General features: G+C 37.6%; 1 protein-coding gene across 4 annotated transcripts in view; it reads left to right on the top strand.

Moving 5' to 3' along the window:
- ctu2 (cytosolic thiouridylase subunit 2 homolog (S. pombe)) overlaps positions 1–18,578 on the top strand; it is a 53,087-nt gene that overhangs the window by 3,896 nt on the left and 30,613 nt on the right. For all 4 annotated transcript variants that reach the window (XM_043706747.1, XM_043706746.1, XM_043706745.1 and 1 more), the window contains exons 3-12: positions 3,443–3,521; positions 4,466–4,525; positions 5,857–5,917; positions 8,319–8,428; positions 8,569–8,936; positions 10,383–10,518; positions 11,607–11,738; positions 14,575–14,666; positions 16,378–16,478; positions 16,799–16,973. In XM_043706747.1, the coding sequence (XP_043562682.1) occupies positions 3,443–3,521; positions 4,466–4,525; positions 5,857–5,917; positions 8,319–8,428; positions 8,569–8,936; positions 10,383–10,518; positions 11,607–11,738; positions 14,575–14,666; positions 16,378–16,478; positions 16,799–16,973 (1,314 nt within the window). The remainder of the gene's footprint in view (positions 1–3,442; positions 3,522–4,465; positions 4,526–5,856; positions 5,918–8,318; positions 8,429–8,568; positions 8,937–10,382; positions 10,519–11,606; positions 11,739–14,574; positions 14,667–16,377; positions 16,479–16,798; positions 16,974–18,578) is intronic.

Below are 18,578 nucleotides of genomic sequence, written 5' to 3'. Positions count from 1 at the left end.
TTTTTAAAAGAATTCTTTTTCCATTTCATAATTAAAAATGCAGGAAAAAGTCTTTACAAGTATGAAATTAGGGAAACCTTGCTGCAATGATAAAGTTTGAGACACATACGGTCATAGAGGTGTACAGCATGGAAACAGACATTTTGTTCAAACTCGTTCATGCTGACCAAATATCCTAAATTGAGCTAGTCCCATTTGCCAGCATTTGGCCCATATCCCTCTAAACCCTTCCTATTCATGTACCCATCCAGATGTCTTTTAAATGTTGTCATTGTACCAGCCTCCACCACTTCCTCTGGCAGCTCATTGCATACAAGCACCACCCTCTGCATGAAAAGCTGGCCTCTTAGGTCCCTTTTAAATCTTTCCCCCTCTCACCTAAAACCTATGCCTTTTAGTTTTGACCTCCCTCACCTGAGGAAAAGATCTTGTCTGTTTACGCTATTCATGTGATTTTCATTGTACTTAGATACACATGATAATAAAAAAACCAGTAAAGTTAAGAGCAATAACAATAGGTGTTTTTCCTTTCATTGACCTAGAATGCTGAGGTGAATTGTACAATCCTACTGGCCAGTAAACTCATGATGGAACAGGAATCAAACATGGACCCCTCGAGTCGAGAGTGTGGTGCTGGAAAAGCACAGCAGGTCAGGCAGTATTCGAGGAGCAGGAGAATCGACGTTTTGGGCAAAAGCCCTTCATCAGGAAACCTCAAGGCCTGCATGGATTAGTACCAGACTGGTGCAAGTGGCCTTGCTCATTTTATAAAAAACTGTAATCAATGCTAAGTGATGCAGTTCTCTCACAATATCACACTGTCATATAGGACCTTATACAACTGCAGGTTTATTTAGATGGTTATAGTATGAAGAATTAATTATCTTGCTCACAATAAATACTGTTTCATTGACACTGAGTCTTTGATATTTGAGATAAGAATATAACTAAGTATAGGCAATTCCCAATTATTTTGAGAGGGAGAGGGGGTTAGAGGGCATTCAATGCTCTTCAGAAAGGTCAGAGATATGTTACTATTCGGACAGTATTTATTTAGTTCTCCAACCAGTAGAAGCCTGGAGAATTCAAGCCCAGGCATTAGCTGTGTCAACATCAGCAGAATTGTACTGGAATAAACTCTCAGTATAATAGACTTGCATAATCAGGTTCACACTGCTCTCACCCATTGTACTCCAGCTGGCAATATTCAATAGAAAAAAGCAAATACATTGTAGAGCCTCACAAGCCATATATACTTGATATATTTTGTATGCTGCTGCAAAATCTATTCTTGTAGCTGATGTAAAAATGCTAAGCTAGTGAAAGCAGTAGCTGCAAATCACGTGATTTTCCACCACTGTCGAAATAAAGAAATAACACCTTGCATTTATACTATATCTTTAACATGGTAAAACCTGCTAGGATACAGTGGGGAGGAATGAATTAAAAACTAACAAAGCCTCAGAAGGATTAGGTCAGGTGGTCTTCCCGAATCTTGGTTACAGAGGTACATTTTAAAAAGGGTCAGAAAGGAGGAAAAGGGTGGAGAGTTACATTTCTATGTTTTGTGAGGGAATTCCATAGTCATGGAGTCATAGAGCTGTACATACAGAAACAGACCCTTCGGTCCATGCTGACCAGATATACGATATTAATCTAGTTCCATTTGCCTGCATTTGGCCCATATCCCACTAAACTATTCCTATTCACATACCCATCCAGATGTCTTTTAAATGTTGTCATTGTACCAGCCTCCACCACTTCCTCTGGCAGCTCATTGCATACAAGCACCACCCTCTGCATGAAAAGCTGGCCTCTTAGGTCCCTTTTAAATCTTTCCCCCTCTCACCTAAAACCTATGCCTTTTAGTTTTGACCTCCCTCACCTGAGGAAAAGATCTTGTCTGTTTACGCTATTCATGTCCCTCATGATTTTATGAATTTCTGTAAGGTCACCCCTTAGCTCCAGGGAAAATAGTCTCAATCTATTCAGCCTCTCCCTTATAACTCAAACTCTCCAACCCTGGCAACAACATCTGGAATGCGCAGGTTGTTTCCCTTACTTTGTTGAGGATTTGCAACAACATTTTCAGGGATGAGAGGACATCTAATGAAGAGAGTGAGTGAACTAGACTTCTATTTTCTGGAATTAAGAAGAAGGAGGTCCCAAACCTACAAAAATGTTTAGGGATTGACATAATACATAATAAGAAGCTATATTATTATGTGGGCAGTCTAGAACTAGACATCATAATCTTCGGATTATGGTTTGGCCATTTAAGAAAAAAACTTGAGGGACATATGACTTACTTGTGTTTTGGTTTCTCAAGGTCTTATGGATGAGTTTTAGAAGCAGAAATGTTGAATTTTCTAAAAAGATAATTATATTGTGTTGTTACAGGTTTTAGATTTAGATTAGATTACAGTGTGGAAACAGGCCCTACGGCCCAACAAGTCCACACCGACCCGCCGAAGTGCAACCCACCCATACCCCTACATTTGCCCCTTATCTAACACTACAGGCAATTTAGCAAGGCCAATTCACCTGACCTGCACATCTTTGGATTGTCGGAGGAAACCGGAGCACCCGGAGGAAACCCACGCAGACACGGGGAGAACGTGCAAACTCCACACAGTCAGTCGCCTGAGGCGGGAATTGAACCCGGGTCTCTGGCGCTGCGAGGCAGCAGTGCTAACCACTGTGCCACCATACCGCCCACAATGGTCATTGGTTAGATCATAATTTTGAGTAGAATGTGCACTACTGTACATTGAATGATAAGAAGCATATTGGAACTAAGAAAAGGGTAAAATGAAAATTCATAAGGATATCAAGAGTTTTCAATAAAGGTTTCATAAATTATGACTTCCTCTGGAATACAAAGTTATGGAATTCAAATTTATAAAGATTTTGAGAGGATACCTAGTGAAAGTGTAGACCTGAATAAAGGGTAGTGTAACATAGTGGCCATGTTACTGAACTATCAATGTAGACACCTCGAGTAATAATTTGCATACAGTTTAAATCCCACGACGGCAGCTGGAGGTTTTAATTTATTAAATGAAATCAGATTTAAAAACTAATACCATTAATAGTATCTGTTTAATTATAAAAAAAAAACCCATCTGATTCCCCATATCCTTTTAGGGAAGGAAGTCTGCCATCTTTGACCTATATATGACTCCAATAATTGAAATGGCCTAGCAGTTGTCAGTACTCAAGAAGGCAATTCACAAACCTCTTCTCAACTGTTTCTGGCTAAATGCTGGTTTTACCAATGACACCCATGTTTTGCATTAATAAAATCAAGTAGATTTTCCATTTCTATACTGCACATTTTGTTTAATTTAATTATAATTGTTAATGGTATTAGAAGTAGTTGAAAATCTAGAATGCTTCAGCTTACCACCAATATTGATTCTGTATCTGTATCTTCTCTCAGATCCTGCTTCAAAGAATATTTTGTACACAAATTCCGTGCCATGCTAGGGAAGACTCGCTTAATTTTTCCAGGAGAGCAGGTAGGTAATGCTTTAAAATTTGCATTTTATTTAAGAAAATACCCTTGTTCTGGGTTTAATACCATAAACATTTTAATACACAGCCTAGCTTGAGGACTCTATTAGCGTTTAAATTGAGAATAGTGGTTATTAAAGTTGCACTTGATTCTTTTCAGTATAAGCTTTACACAAACTTGAGCTTTTCAGTAGGAGTTACTGAATGGTAATTAAAAAATGCTGGAATTATTAAAGTTAGGTCACATTTATGGAGGGAGAAAAAGTTAACATTTCAGCTCTGTGACCTTTTATCAGAATTCAGATAAGCTAGAAATGTAATGGCTGTCAGGGGAGCTGCATTAATAAACATCACCAATACGGTTTTATTTGTTTTGGCAAAAAAGGACACAAAAGCAATGGGGTGGATAGTATCTTTCAGTGCCAGAAATCATAGAATCCCTACAATTCAGAAAGAGGCTGTTTGGCCCATTAAGTCTGCACTGACCCTTTGAAAAGCATCCTGCTTACACCTACCAACCCCACCCCATCCCCCTAACTCTGCATGGGTTTTTACCATGGCCAACCCAGCTAGCTTGCACATTCTTGGGCACTGTGAGGCAATTTATTTATAGAATGGCCAATCAACCTAACCCACACATCTTTGGACTGTGGGAGGAAACCGGAGTGCCTAAAAGAAACCAACGCAGACAATGGTGAATGTGCAGACTCCAGTTGCCAAGGCTGGAATCGAACCCAGATCTCTCTGCTATTGGTGTCTGTGATGTTACGTGAAATTATTTCATAAGTTTATATTGTTTTTTTTTTCAACTTTCTTCTGAAAAATATGTTAGAATCTGCCAATCATGAAATTGTTGACTCAAATTTAGATTGCCTGAAACTTCTCTGAAATTTCTGAACTTCTAGTTGGCATGTTTCTGAGCTTAATTTTTTTGATCATTTTTATGTAGGTCTTACTGGCGTTATCAGGTGGTCCCACTTCTAGTGCAATGCTTTGCCAGGTTCAAGAGGTACTGTATTACAAGTAATATCAAATTTAACTTCCTTTCTCAACAGTGGTCTATATGAGCTCAGATAAATCATTAACAATTTCTTAATGTTTAGGGTGCTGTATCTTTCACTAAAATGCATAATTGTGAATGCACTGCATTGTAAATGTTACTGATTGATTGTATTCTCAACATTTTTCTGTCAGTTTAGAGTATTTGTTACATTTTAAAATCATAAAATGGTTGCAGCACAGAACATGCCTATTGGGAATAGCAAGCCCATGCTGGCCTTCTGTTAGAACAATTTAGTTCTTGCACTTTTCCCCATAGCACTCTTAACTATTTTTTATGTTCAGGTGCTTATCTAATTCTCTTTTAAAAGCCAAGATTGAATCTGCCTTCAGCACCTCCTCAGGCAGTGCAGTGTATTTTAAATCATAGCCACTTTGTGAAAAAAAAATTCTCATGTCACTTGTGGACTTTAATTACCAATGATCTTAAATTTGTCTGTTCTGTTTCTTGTCGCATCATTAATGGGAGAAGTTTTGCTTTGTTCATGAGGGATAAGTCCCTCATCCCTGCAATCATTTTCTTGAATCCTTTCTGGATCCTCAAGAAGCATTCACATATGTGTATTGCTAAGAATTGAATACAATCTCCAATTAAAGCTTAATTAGTGTTTCTGAATTTTTGCCATAACATCCCTGCTTTTGGATTCAGTGCTTCCATGTGTATAGCCTGGGATCCCATAAATCTGTTTTAACTGCTTTCTCAGTCTTGCCTGCGATCTTCAATGATTTGACCACAAATATCTCTGACCTCTTTGTTCTTGAAGCCCATTTAGAATTGAAACAATTATATTGCCTTCCCTGGGTTTTCCTAAAAAATGTATTACCTGTGTCAGATATGTCTTCTCATTCTTCTGGCTTGTTTGTCCTCATGACATCTATCAATAATCTCCACGCAATTCACTATACTAAGTTTTGTCATCTGCAGATTTTGAAGTTGTACCTTGTATGCCTTGTCTAAGCCTTTAAAGTATATCAAGTAGAGCAGCAGGTGCCACAGCACTGTATTTCCTGCTGGTGCTGTTAAGATTTGATTGTGGATTCAAATAGAATATTGCAACTAAAGTTAGCTAATTCAGAGATTTGATTCCGTATGAAGTTAACCAGTTATTGTCATTGTGTGTAGTACATTATTACTTCAGAATTTTGATAAAAGGAAGATGAAATTACCATAACTTTGTACAGTTTCTTAAAAAAAACTGCATAGTTTGCTTTAAATTAAGTTATATTATTAATAAAATTTTTTATCAGAAAATTCTAATAAACTGTTGTTTCTCTTTTTAGGGTTTATGTCGTGAGGCTCCAAAGAAGTTACGTTTTTGTCCTGGGATAGTTCATATAGATGGTACATCATTGCCTACGTTGACATTTTAAATAATGGACATATGGGTAGTTTCAGCTCTTTGTTTCATTTTTCAGTTGAAATTGGATGCAATATAACTATTGATCACTAATTATTGATGAAGATTGTGTTACTCAGTACAGCGTCTGGGTTTATAGGGTTAGGGAATGAACATTGAAGGATGGGGATTGTTTTCTTGTGAATTTAGTGTGATTAATGTCAAAACCAAAAAAGTCATAGTAAACATAATAAGACATTAAAGAACCATCAAAGTTTTTTTTAAAAATTCTATACTGTGGTGATCTAAAGATGGCGTTGTTCTTAAAAGACTTGAACAAAGAGATAAACTTTTTAAAGGAATAAGAAGGGCTAGCAAAGCAGTACAAGATTGGAGAGAATGTTCCAAAGTGTTAAATTCAGATGAATGAGCAGAAATGATGAGGAATTTCTTCTCTGAGACAGTTGTGTGTCTTAGGAATTCTCTTCCACAGAGCACAATGGAGGCTAAGTCTTTGAAGGTTGTTCGTTAGTTTTGTTTTGATTGAAAGCAGAATCAAGGGTTTTTAGGTCTGGCAAGAAAGTAGCAGTTAAGACCACAATAAGATCATCCATCATCTTATTGATTCTCAGAGCATATTCATAAATCTGAGTGGCCTAATCCTGTTTCTATTTCTTATGTTCTTATGAAATTAGAGAGAGAGAATAGGACTAAAGTTAGACCAGGGCTGAAGAACCGAAGTGCTACATAGCTGTAATTTAACATTGAGAAGGCAGAGGCTCCTCAATGGAAGTAGTCATGGGGTGTCCACCTCTCCAGGATCTGTTAGACTATTTTGCATGACTCAGATAATTAGTTGCCTGAGGTTGCAGATTCTGGCACCCCTCAAGTCAGGATATCCAGCCTCCAAGCGGAAGGCTCTTCAAACTCAGCAGTGATTGTTGCTGACAATCCAATCCTTATCCATGATCTCTAATTTTAGTATGCTGTCCAATCTAGGGGGGTATATTTTAAGTTTTGCTATTTTGTTGACTATCTCTTCCTTTTGTGTATTGTGTGAGCTTACATCCTTTTAGATTTCTTCAAATGTCTTGTTCAAGTTTTTGGTCTCCATGGTTGGTATTGTGGTAAAGTAACTTCAACGTTTCCATTGTTTTGTTGTCATGTTTAAGTGTAGCTGGTGTGTTGCATGGTTGTCCTGTTCTTTTGTTTGTGGTCCAGATATTACAATGACCAGGGAGTCACTGGAGCAGTGCCGTCTGGAGTTGTGTATTGAGGCCATGCAAATTCCCTGGTTGAGCAGACTCCATTGAAATTGCCTGGGAAATTTAAAATTCTGATCAGGAATTTGCCTGTGTCTGGAACTCTTCACATAAATCTTTTAAGGTCAGAAACTTTGGAGGCTTCTGACTTAGTTAAGTTGATAGTTACCCAGGAAGAATTAGAGGATTAAAAGCAAAATGTAACTCCTGGGTAAGTATTAAATTGAGCCCCTCAACTACACCATCCCTGACCCCTGAGAGTCCCACCATCAAACATGCTGAACCAAACACTCACCCTTGACATGTCAAAACCTTTAAAATGTTGCACTTGGTACCCTACTCACAGAACCTGACAACCCCAGCCCCAAACCTAATACCCACCTATTGGAACAAACTTCTTCATCCCAAACCAGATTCCACAATCTTCCCATCGAGATTCCCCTTAAGCATTCATTCACCCATGTGGCACCCTTAACTGATCTAACCCACCTAGAGTCGCAGTCATGGGCTCCCTGCCTCTTGTCATTCACCTGGCCACTTTTACCACCACCCCCACAAAAAATCCCTACTGTCACTATAACCCCACACTTGCCTTGTGTGATTACCCTTTTACAGGACATGTCAAAATGACTTGTTATGCTGCTGGTCATTTAAATGTTAGTACATGGTATACTGCTACAAAAGGGCTAGGAAAGTTTCTATCAAGATCTTCTGTGCTGCTAATTTTGTGGATTCCAGGACATGTTATAATAGAATACCTCCATCCAGGAATCTCCAGCACAGAAAACATTTAAAGGTAAGAGGGTAACTGTAAACTCCATCAGGGTCAGAAATGGTGTTTCTGATCCTCATCGAAATATCTGAGCCATTGTTTGTAGAACGCTTTACTATTTAAATTTCTTGATAAATGTACCTTTGTAGTTTTGTTTTGCTTCCCAGGTTTTTTTGTGATCCTCTAATCTTTTCATATTTGTCATGTTCTCTATTGTCTGCATTACAAAGAGCAATTGTATAGTGAATTGAGAGAGGCAATGTTGCAGTGGTGAAAATGAACAAGGCAAAGCAAAGTTTGTGAATGTGTATTCATTGGCAATACTGTCACAAAAGAAAAATTGTTAATGCTTGCTTCATGTTCCTCCTACAGAGGGAGCGGTGTGTGGTAGGAGTCTAGAAGAAAGAAGGGCAACTTTAACACAGCTGGAAGCCATATTCCAGAGTTCAGGATTCCCCTACCATATAGTCTATTTGGAGGAGGTATTTGTTTTCAAAGTATCTTCAAAATTCAAACTTCACAGAAGTTTCAGAAATACAGCCTGAGGTTTTTTAAAATCACAAGTGAAATTTGTCATTTATGTAAATTTTTTATTTCTTACCTTGACTGCTTTGTTCTATAGGTATTCAAATTGCCTAATTCTATGCTGCAGAGTGTTTCTTCCGGCCCAGCAAGTCAGTATGGTGAGAATTACAAAGAGGCAGTGGATGGTTTCCTACAAAAGCAGCGAGAGTCACTTACTCAGATAGAACAAACACCTACAGTTGTGGAGCAGTTGAATGTCACAGATACAGAAGAACAGGTTCAAACAAAACTTGCTCAATTCCATATTTGTGACCTTTTTAGTAAAGAAAATACTGGGCACACCTTCACAGAAGCTTCCACCAGTGGAAAGTGGCCATTTAACTTGACACAAACTGAGACAATAAAAGAACTGTTTAGTTCAATAAAGACACTGACCGCTAAAGAGGAGTTGCTGCAAACATTACGGTAAAAACTACATCTTTGATATTCCTTCGTAGACCTAATATTATGCCTTTAAAATTGGGTCATAATTTGTAACAGTAATCACCAAAATTGGTATCTGTACTTGCATTGATTTTCAGACATTATTATCCTATTTCATTGAAGATGGATAATGCTCTACCTGCAATCAAAATTTCAGTAATAATTGGCTGATGTCTTATTTTTCAGGAGCATGAAGTAAAATATACTTCATAAAATCAGTTGAAATGAGTGCTCGTCTCTATTCAATGACAACTTGATACTTATGTTTTGTCTCTGATTTTCATAGAATTATAGACACTTACAGCATTGAAAATGCCCAATTAGCTGGTCATTGTCTTTGATAGTTGTTTGAAAGAGCAATCATGCTTAGTTTCTTTATGCTGCTTTTTGTCCAGCCATAGAAATTACATGACCTCAGATACCTGACCAACTCCCTTCGAAGTTATTTGTGGAAACAGCTTCCACCATTTTTTCAGGTACAGTGTTCCAGATCCTTATAACTGAGGAAACAGTCTCATCTTTTAGATCTTTGCCAGTGATTTCAAATTTGTGATCTTGGATTATTGACCCACTGCCAGAGGGATTAACTTTTCTCTGTCTGCCAGATCACCTCTTAACCTTCTCAGTTCCCAGGAGAACCTTTCTCACTAATCCTTGGAGCTGAATTCCTCATTTATAGTAACACCCTGGTAACAGTCCTTTGTACCCTTTCTATAACCATTTGTATAACCATTTTTAACTCTGTACCGTTCTTTCTGAAAGTTGGTGACCGTTCTGTAAGATTTGTAGCATGGGTGTAGAATCTCTGATATGCTGCTAAAGTGACCAGCCTTTGAGAATTTGGACAGTTGAGCACTAATACATTAAGTAGTCATTTGTACATCACTGCTCAGCTAAATCCATTCATGGCTCAGCCTTTCTTCAAGTGCACTTTTGAACAGAATTGTTCAGACAGTGACAATCCATTTTTAAGGCCTAAGTTGCTCGTTCTAGCATCTTGTTCAATTATTCCTAACAGGTGACCTAAAATAGAAAAAGAGCTTTCAAAGCGTCAGGAGGTCTATGAAATGCTTTCATCAGTGTAATAATTTCCATAGTGTGGAAAAAGTATATGAAACCTTTTGTGACATAGAACTCAACTGTTTCTTTCTGGTTTTACATTTAAAGCTCAATGGCTATAAAAATCAATACACACCGTGCTGTTTAACTATAATGTTTACTTTGCTTGTACAGCCTGCACTTAGAATCAAACGGTACCGTTACTAAAGTGCAGTACTGTGAGCTTTATTCCAGTATCGTATTCCTGTCCAACATTTGCATAAGAATACTTTTAAAATTGGTTCATCTTGATCGAGCTACTTTATATGTAGGTAGTTTTTTTTCTGGTCTTTGTAGGTTTTTCATCTCTTAAACAAACTTTTTCAACAGACATCACCTGCTTTTGTATACTGCAAGGATCAAAGGTTACACAAAAATAATGATGGGAGACAGCTGTACCCGACTGGCAGTAAAACTTCTGACTAATATTTCATTAGGACGTGGAGCCTCCCTTGCTATTGATACAGTAAGGAGTAAAGCCAACAGTAATTTATGTTAAAGTATATATTTAAAGATTAGTATTTTGATTAATTAATCAATGCCAAGTTTTATTTTAAAACACTGTTGAAAAACTTGTATATTATGAATTTATAATGGTAACTATGACTTTGGTAGACATTTAGGAGAAAGTGAGGACTGCAGATGCTGGAGATCAGAGCTGAAAAATGTGTTGCTGGAAAAGCGCAGCAGGTCAGGCAGCATCCAAGGAGCAGGAGATTTGACGTTTCGGGCATAAGCCCTTCTTCAGGAATCTTTGGGCTTATGCCCGAAACGTCAATTCTCCTGCTCCTTGGATGCTGCCTGACCTGCTGCGCTTTTCCAGCAACACATTTTTCAGCTTTAGTAGACATTTGGATAGATACGTGAATAGGAAAGGCTTAGAGGGATATGGGCCAGGAGCAGAGGGTGGAACTCGTTGAGTTTGGGATTATGTTTGGCATGGACTAGTTGGACTAATGTGTCTGATGCTGTGCTTTATGACTCTATAGGGAAACTCTTTAATATGACAAATGTTATTTTAAATCTATATTTGATGTATGTCTTGAAGTTGTCCAGACACTACTCAGTATGTGGATTACTTTTATTTCTTGACATGTCAGATACATCATTTTTGTTGCATTGCTGCTACTGGGCTGTTTGTTGTAATATAGCAGCTGTGAAAGTGCTGAGTGAAAAATAAACCTGATAATGAATAGATTCTTTAAAAATAGATAATGACTCAAATGCACACATTGATTTGAGAAGTGCTCATGAAAAGTCGTGCCATTTATCCATGGATGTCTAATTCATTAATTGAGGATATAAATGAGAGTGTCTCACACATTACCCAACAAAACTTTGAGATTACATTTCTTTTCCGAGCTGCAGTTCTATGAAAGCAACTAAAGCACCCGTGTGGTAAATTGTACTAGCATAACTTTCTGTTGAAATTATATTAATTTAGCAGTATATGGTAACTGATACTTAAGCAAAATATTTACTGACATATGGACATTAGCCTTTAAACTATTGTGTAAGAAATTGTTTCCAAATATTATTCTCTTCTGAACATAGGGATTCTCAGATAATCGATATGGAGATATTATGATAGTACGGCCAATGAGGGAATACTCATCTAAAGAAATTGCTTTCTACAATAAACTTTTTGATGTTCCAAATATTTTCACTCCAGCTTTAGATACAAAGGTGAGTTGATTGTAGCCGTTAAGTACAATCAATATCCTGTTTGTTTTATCTTTTTAAAATTTAGCAAAACGTACAAAATATCCATGTATAAGGGTATTGTAGGTTTTTTGTGATATTCAAGAGAAGAAATTTCAGAATAATTTAACCATAAAGTTTAAGATACCAAGTACAATTAAGGACAAGGGAATATGTTCATATTCAAATAATTTTCAAATAGTTTCTTAATGTTATTAACAACATACATTTTATTTTTGCTGTTTAAATACCCCACCATCGTAGCTAACTCTATTAACAAATCTATTTGAAATATTGAGTTGCCATCTTTGTTAGAGTAGCAGAGGGGTGTGATTACTGTTTATACTATATTTTATGAAGATGTGGGTGTACTGTACCTTTAAGAAAGTTAAAAGCTAGCAGAACTAAGTGTTCTGAATAAGATATAATGTAAGCTTTTGGTCCAGCAGTTGGTGTAGCCTGGAGACAGAGACAAATTTGAATTAGGCCAATCAGTTTAAATTATACCCTAACAAAAAAACAAACTCCAATCAAATTTGAATTTAGTATATTGACACAATCTGATGCTTGGGGGAATAAAACCAGGAAAATTTGAATAGTTGAGAGAGAACTACCAAGAGACCAACAGATGTAGGCTGCTAGGCAGAACTCTGTGAGGTACCTGTCTAGAGAAGGAGTTTGCACAGAGAAAAGCATCAACGCCGACCTGGAGGGCAGATCTACAGAGGAAGATAAAGAGAGGATTCAATAGCTGGCTGGTTTTGAAATTTGAATTCTTCAGTAAATCTTAATCGGGGCTTTATTGGACTATTATAGAAGGGAAAGTAAAGATATGTTAGAGGAAGGAGTTGTAAATAGTTGTTCGTTAATTAGTCTCTGTTATACTTTAAGAATAAAGTTATTAATTTTTACTTTAAATAGTTCTTGCCTTCTCAAATTTTCAGATTACTGCACGGGATAAATTTTTTCTGTGTTGTTGGTTTGAATTAAGCAGGAGGGCTTACCTCATGACATAACAAGTAATACCTCAATCTCAAGTAGTACTTGCTGCCATACAAGTTAGCAAGTTATTTGATAACTGAAATTTTCGAATATTTGCTTAGTCATAAGAAGGAATCGTCTATTATCAGATTAATGGGAAAGTTTTAAACTGAGTATTTGAAACCCTTTAATTTATGAGCACGTGAATAAGGAGCAAGAGTTGGCAATTTTGCCCCTTTGAGCCAGCCTGCTGTTTAATAAGATCATGGCCAATTTGATTGTGGCCTCTTCTCCATATGTTTTTAATTCTTATTAGTCAAAAAATTGTTTTGACAATATTCAATGTCCTTGCCTCCATCATTCTCTGAAGAAGAGTTCAAAGACCCTCAATCTTTTGGCAATGCCTTATTTTGAGATTGTGTCTCTAGTTGTAGTCTTCCCCCACAAGGAGAAGCGTCCTTTCAACATCTAGCATATCAAGTATCCTCAGAATCCTGTAAGTTTCAATAAGATCACTTTTAATTTCTCTTGACTCCAATGGACTTCAATGGTCCACACAATTCAATCTGTCATCAGAAGATGATCCCTCCATCCCAGGTGTCGTTCGGGTGAACTTTCTCTGAACAGCTTCTCATATTTTCATATCCTTTCTTAAACAAAGAGATTAAAATTCTACACAGTATTGCAGATGTGGTTTGCAATACTTTTTAACTGTAGCAAAACTTCCCTGTTTCTACTTTTATGTTCACCTTGTAATAAATGACAACAGTCAAAATTAGAGTGGTGCTGGAAACTCACAGCAGGTCAGGCAGCATCCGAGAAACAGAAAAATTGACGTTATGGTCAGGAGCCCTTCATCAGGAATCTTGTTCCTGTTCCTTGGATGCTGCCTGACCTCCTGTGCATTTCCAGCACCACTCTAATTTTACTCTAATCTCCAGCATCTGCAGTCCTCACTTTTGCCTAATAAATGACAACATTCCATTTGCCTTCGTATAGCTGCATACCAACCTTCTTTGCTCTTAGTTTTACTGAAAATTGATATATTATCATTATGACACAGAAGGAGGCCATTCATGCTGTTACATTTCCCCACTCTACGCCTGTAGCTTTGCAAGTTTACTACCTCTAAGTGGCTTTTGGTTTCCTTTTGAAATTGCTTGTTTCTGCTTTCTCCACTAGCTTTTGATTATCCTTTTAGGAAGCAGTTATAGATGATCACCCTTTTCTGCATTTAACAAGTTCTTTACAACAAGCTTCATTTCTTTTTCAAAACCTCAAATTTGTGTCAAATAGTCTTTGTATGAGCAGATAAAAGGAAGAGTTTTTTTCTTGCCTTCTGATCTAAACCTTTCATCATCTTGCCCAATTGTTACAAAATCTTACATTACCTTGTATGAAATCTTGCCTCAGTCATCTTTGCGTCCTAGAGATCAACCTAACCTTTTGGTTTTAATCCCCTACCCTGGAGCCATACAGGTAAATCTCCCTTCCATTGTCTCAAGGATACTCGGATTTCACAAAGAATAGTGTTCAATACTGAACACAATGAGCTAGTTTTAAACTAACCAGATATTTAATGAAGTTCAGTATTGCTTTCTTGCTTTTGCACATAGTAGATCTGTTTTGTAGCCCAAATGTCCATATGCTGCACTGATTACACACTCAGCATGTCCCAGCATGCTGTTCAGAATTGTGCCATTATGTCTACATTTGAATTATTTTGAATCATGGTCCGGATAGTTCAGTTGAGTTTAATAGGAAAATAAGAGTTTGAATAAAAGATTATTCTCTCTAAGGTCTTATCCTCATGACAAAATCTGCTCAATTTTTTTGCTAGGCCAACGATAAAGCTAGCATCCATAGACTGACTGAGAGTTTTGTGAACAAGTTACAAAGTGATTTCCCATCCACTGTAAGCACTGTTTATAGGTAAGAATTGTGCTACATTCTGATATGCATAAATATATCTGTAGTAAATTATAATGTATTTCCAAACTTCTGAGACCATATAGTAAATTGTGTAAACGTAGAACAAAAGGAAATAGGTAATTCGAAAGCATGTTAAAAATCACACTAAGTTTTTACCTGTGAAGTATGCTATCCTTATTCCTTTCATTCCAAGATTTTCCTTTTTTGTTGTTGTTCTAAGGTTTCGCAACACTGTATCAGAAAGATGTAGCCCACTCCCACAGCATATTTTAAAATATGATAATGGGATGTGGGCATCATTGGTGAAGCTGACATTTGTATCGCATCCCTAATTTCCCTTCAAAGCGATTGTCACACTGCTACAGTTCATGTGATGTAGGTACAACAGTAGTACTGTTAAGGAGCGAGTTCCAGAGTTTTCACCCCATGATAGAGAAGGAATGATGATAAGTGCCCACAACTTCCCCCCCTCTCATCCGTCCAAGGCCCCAAAGGATCTTTTCAGATCTGGTAGAGATTTTCCTGCACATCCAAACACCCTATCTACTGCATCCGTTGCTCTCAATGTGGTCTCCTCTGCATCGGGGAGACAGGATGCCAACTCACAGAGCATTTCAGAGAACATCTTTGGGACACACATCAAACAATCCCACTGTTCTGCTGCCAACCACTTCACCGCTAACTCCACTCTCCCAAAGAGATGCAAGTCCTGAGCCACCCCAACTGTCAAATCAAAGTCACCCAACAACTGGAGAAAGAATATCTCATCTTCCGCATTGGGACACTTCAACCACACAGTATCAACATCGACTTCACTAGTTTCCAATCCCACCCCCACCTCATTCCAGATCCAACCCTCCAACTCGGCACCTCCCTCTTGATCTATCCATCTTCCTTCCCACCTATCTGCTCCACTCTCCCCACTGATCTATCACAATTACCCCCCATCTGCATCCACCTATTGCCTTTCCACCTGCCTTCACCCTCACCCCCACCCCCCTATTTATTTCTCATCCACCTTCCCTGTCTTCATTCCTGATGAAGGCCTTATGCCCAAAACGCCAACTGTCCTGCTCCTCTGATGCTGCCTGACCTGTCTTTGTTTGGAGCCACGGTTGCAATGAAGTCTAGAGTGAATGTTGCTGTCAGAATGCAAACTGAGCATTGGTGGGCAGGTTATTGATCAATATTTGTACTTGATGATAACATGTTAGTTACATTTTCCATCACTTTGTTAATGATTGAGTTTAGGTAGATAGTGCATTAATTGGATGGCTTGAATTGTCATGTTTTTTCTGGATAGATCAGCTCTGGTCAATTTTCCATATTAATTAGCTGCCAGAATTGTAGCAGTGCTGGAACAGCTTCATTTTAGGAGTGTGCCTACATCTGTAGCTGCCTGTACCAACATCAGCTGGAAGTTATCCATTGCATGAAGATGAGTTGACTGGACACTCCACCCAGTTTAATTTTTTATGCTTGGATGACTTTAGCCCTCATTGATGTCAAAGATTTAACGCTGTGCTTAAGATCAGAAATACAATAGCTAAATGGGAGCTCAAAAGGTAATCCAATACATGGCTGAAGTATGAGTTTCCCTTGCAAAGTTTATACTTCATTACTAATTCATGTCAAATTATAGGTAACAAAGAAAGATGTATATATGCCATAATAGTTTTTATAATCTCAGTAAAGCAAATTTTTTTTCTAGGACCAGTGAGAAGCTGAATACAGTTTCATCTGACTTAAACTGTGGTGCTGAGCAAATAGATAAATGTCTGCTGTGTCTTTGTGCTATGGACACTAAAGTAGGTATGACACCATTGTTAATAACCTGTCATAGAATGCTGACAGTGGATTCTGTACAGATATTAACTGTAACAATTATGAGGTATTACCTAATGTTTCTTTATTTGATTCTTTTCTCCTAATCTGGAAAGAGGGTTGGACCCCTTTCGAGTTGAAAGTTTCTAGTGATTTTCCAACACACGCAAATGAGTTCAAAATTAAGGAATGTACAAGGTGGATGAATTGTTGAATTTACTTGTGTAGGTTAGGAAATATCACTTATGTGGTGGTGTAAGTTTCATAATTAGCTATTTAAAAGTCATTGAATTTGTTATTTTCTCAAGAGAAAGCTTCAGCATTTCATGCTACCCTAATATCAGAAAAGCTATCGCTGAAGCAGTCTCCTGACCAGATGCTTGTTAAAGAGGTTACTGAACCATCCTGCTGTGGTGATGATGGAGTCGAAGAGAAAGGGAAATGCTGTGGTGCGCACTCTGAAGCATTCTGTTCAACAGACAGGTAGGTTGTTACAAATAATTCAATAACTTTGGGAAGAAAAGTTGCAGAGCAATATATAACTTTTACCAAGTTATGAACCTTATAGCATCAAGTGAAAAGATCGGATCAGTGTGAAAGTCTTTCTTGCTTTTGCTTCTTGAATTTTGTTCCTGTGCAAGTATGATAGCTAATGAAACCACGCTGCAATTTACCTTAAGTTTCTTTAGATCTTTATAGTTTATTAAAATAAATGTAAATCTTAATAGCAGAAATGGAGATAAGAATCGTTCAGTACAGAATGTGCAGAAATTTCCATTGTTTGATATTGAGAAGACTGAAGCTATTTTCTTCAGTCCTTCCCACAGTCTCTGCTCCCTATTCACTGATTCAGCTGTTCCCTAGCTGGACAAAACTGGACTTTTTGCAATCCACATGTCCTATTTGAGCTGAGCTTCCAATTACCTCTCCTCTTTGTCACCAAGATCACTTTCATAACAGCTGTCTAGTTCCATTTACTGAACTGCTCCTGCTACCACAAGCCTTAACCATTTCTAGTGTTGTCCGGGCTGGCGTTCTATCAATCTTCCATGTTTCATAAACTTGAGCTCATCCATTGCTCTGCTGCCTGTGCCAAATCCTGTTCAATCATGACCACTACTTCCTAATCTATTTTAGCTCTTTGTCCATCAAAGCCTTAAATTTAAATGTTTTTTCCTTGTGTCCACTTGTCCTCATTGCCTGATTTTTTTATTATCTTTAATAAAACTCTTTAAGAACATTGTGTTCTTTGGTCTCTTGTTCATCCTGAATCCATTATTTGTTGTCCTGCCTTTAGCTAAAAATTCAAAGCTTGAAATTTTACCAAGTGGTTCTTCTATCTATCCTAATGTTCTTTAGCTTAATATTCTTTTTGTTGATGCTGTCATTTGCTGATTTATTTCCTAAAGACCACCTTGGGACATTTTATTCTATTTAAGATGAGCCTATATCTTTTGCAAGATGTTCTTGCAAAACAGTTTACCCTCTGAATTGCCATGAGCACCGTTACAGGACATCCACAAACATATTGTAAGTCGGCACATAGGGTTTTCTACCATCATAATTTAAACTACCAACATCGTAGCAGAACCCAAACAGGTATAAGTGCTAATAGAGTTCATGTTGATCTAAATTGATCTTTAAAAAAATCTTGTTTGGGAAAACTTGATTGAGTGTTTTGAAGAAGTAACAAAGAGGATTGGTGAGGGCAGACCAGTAGACGTGATCTGTATGGATTTCAGTAAGGCATTCGACAAGGTTCCCCATGGGAGACTGGTTAACAAGGTTAGATCTCATGGAATACAGGGAAAACTAGCCATTTGGATACAGAACTGGCGGAATGGTAGAAGACACAGGATGTTGGTGGAGGATTGTATTTCAGACTGTAGGCCTGTGACCAGTGGAGTACCACAAGGATCAGCATTAGGTCCACGACTTTTTCGTCATTGTATAAATGACTTGGATGTGAGCATAAGAGGTATAGTTAATAAGTTTGCAGATTACACCAAAATTGGAGGTGTAATACAATGGGATCTTGATCAGATGGGCCAATGGGCTGAGAAGTGACAGATAGAGTTTAATTTAGAT

The sequence above is a fragment of the Chiloscyllium plagiosum genome, chromosome 17 (genome assembly GCF_004010195.1).
Source record: "Chiloscyllium plagiosum isolate BGI_BamShark_2017 chromosome 17, ASM401019v2, whole genome shotgun sequence".
In the NCBI taxonomy this organism is placed as follows: Eukaryota; Metazoa; Chordata; class Chondrichthyes; order Orectolobiformes; family Hemiscylliidae; genus Chiloscyllium; species Chiloscyllium plagiosum.
The sequence above is the reverse complement of the archived record's forward strand: the minus strand, read 5'-3'. Positions and strand labels throughout refer to the sequence as shown.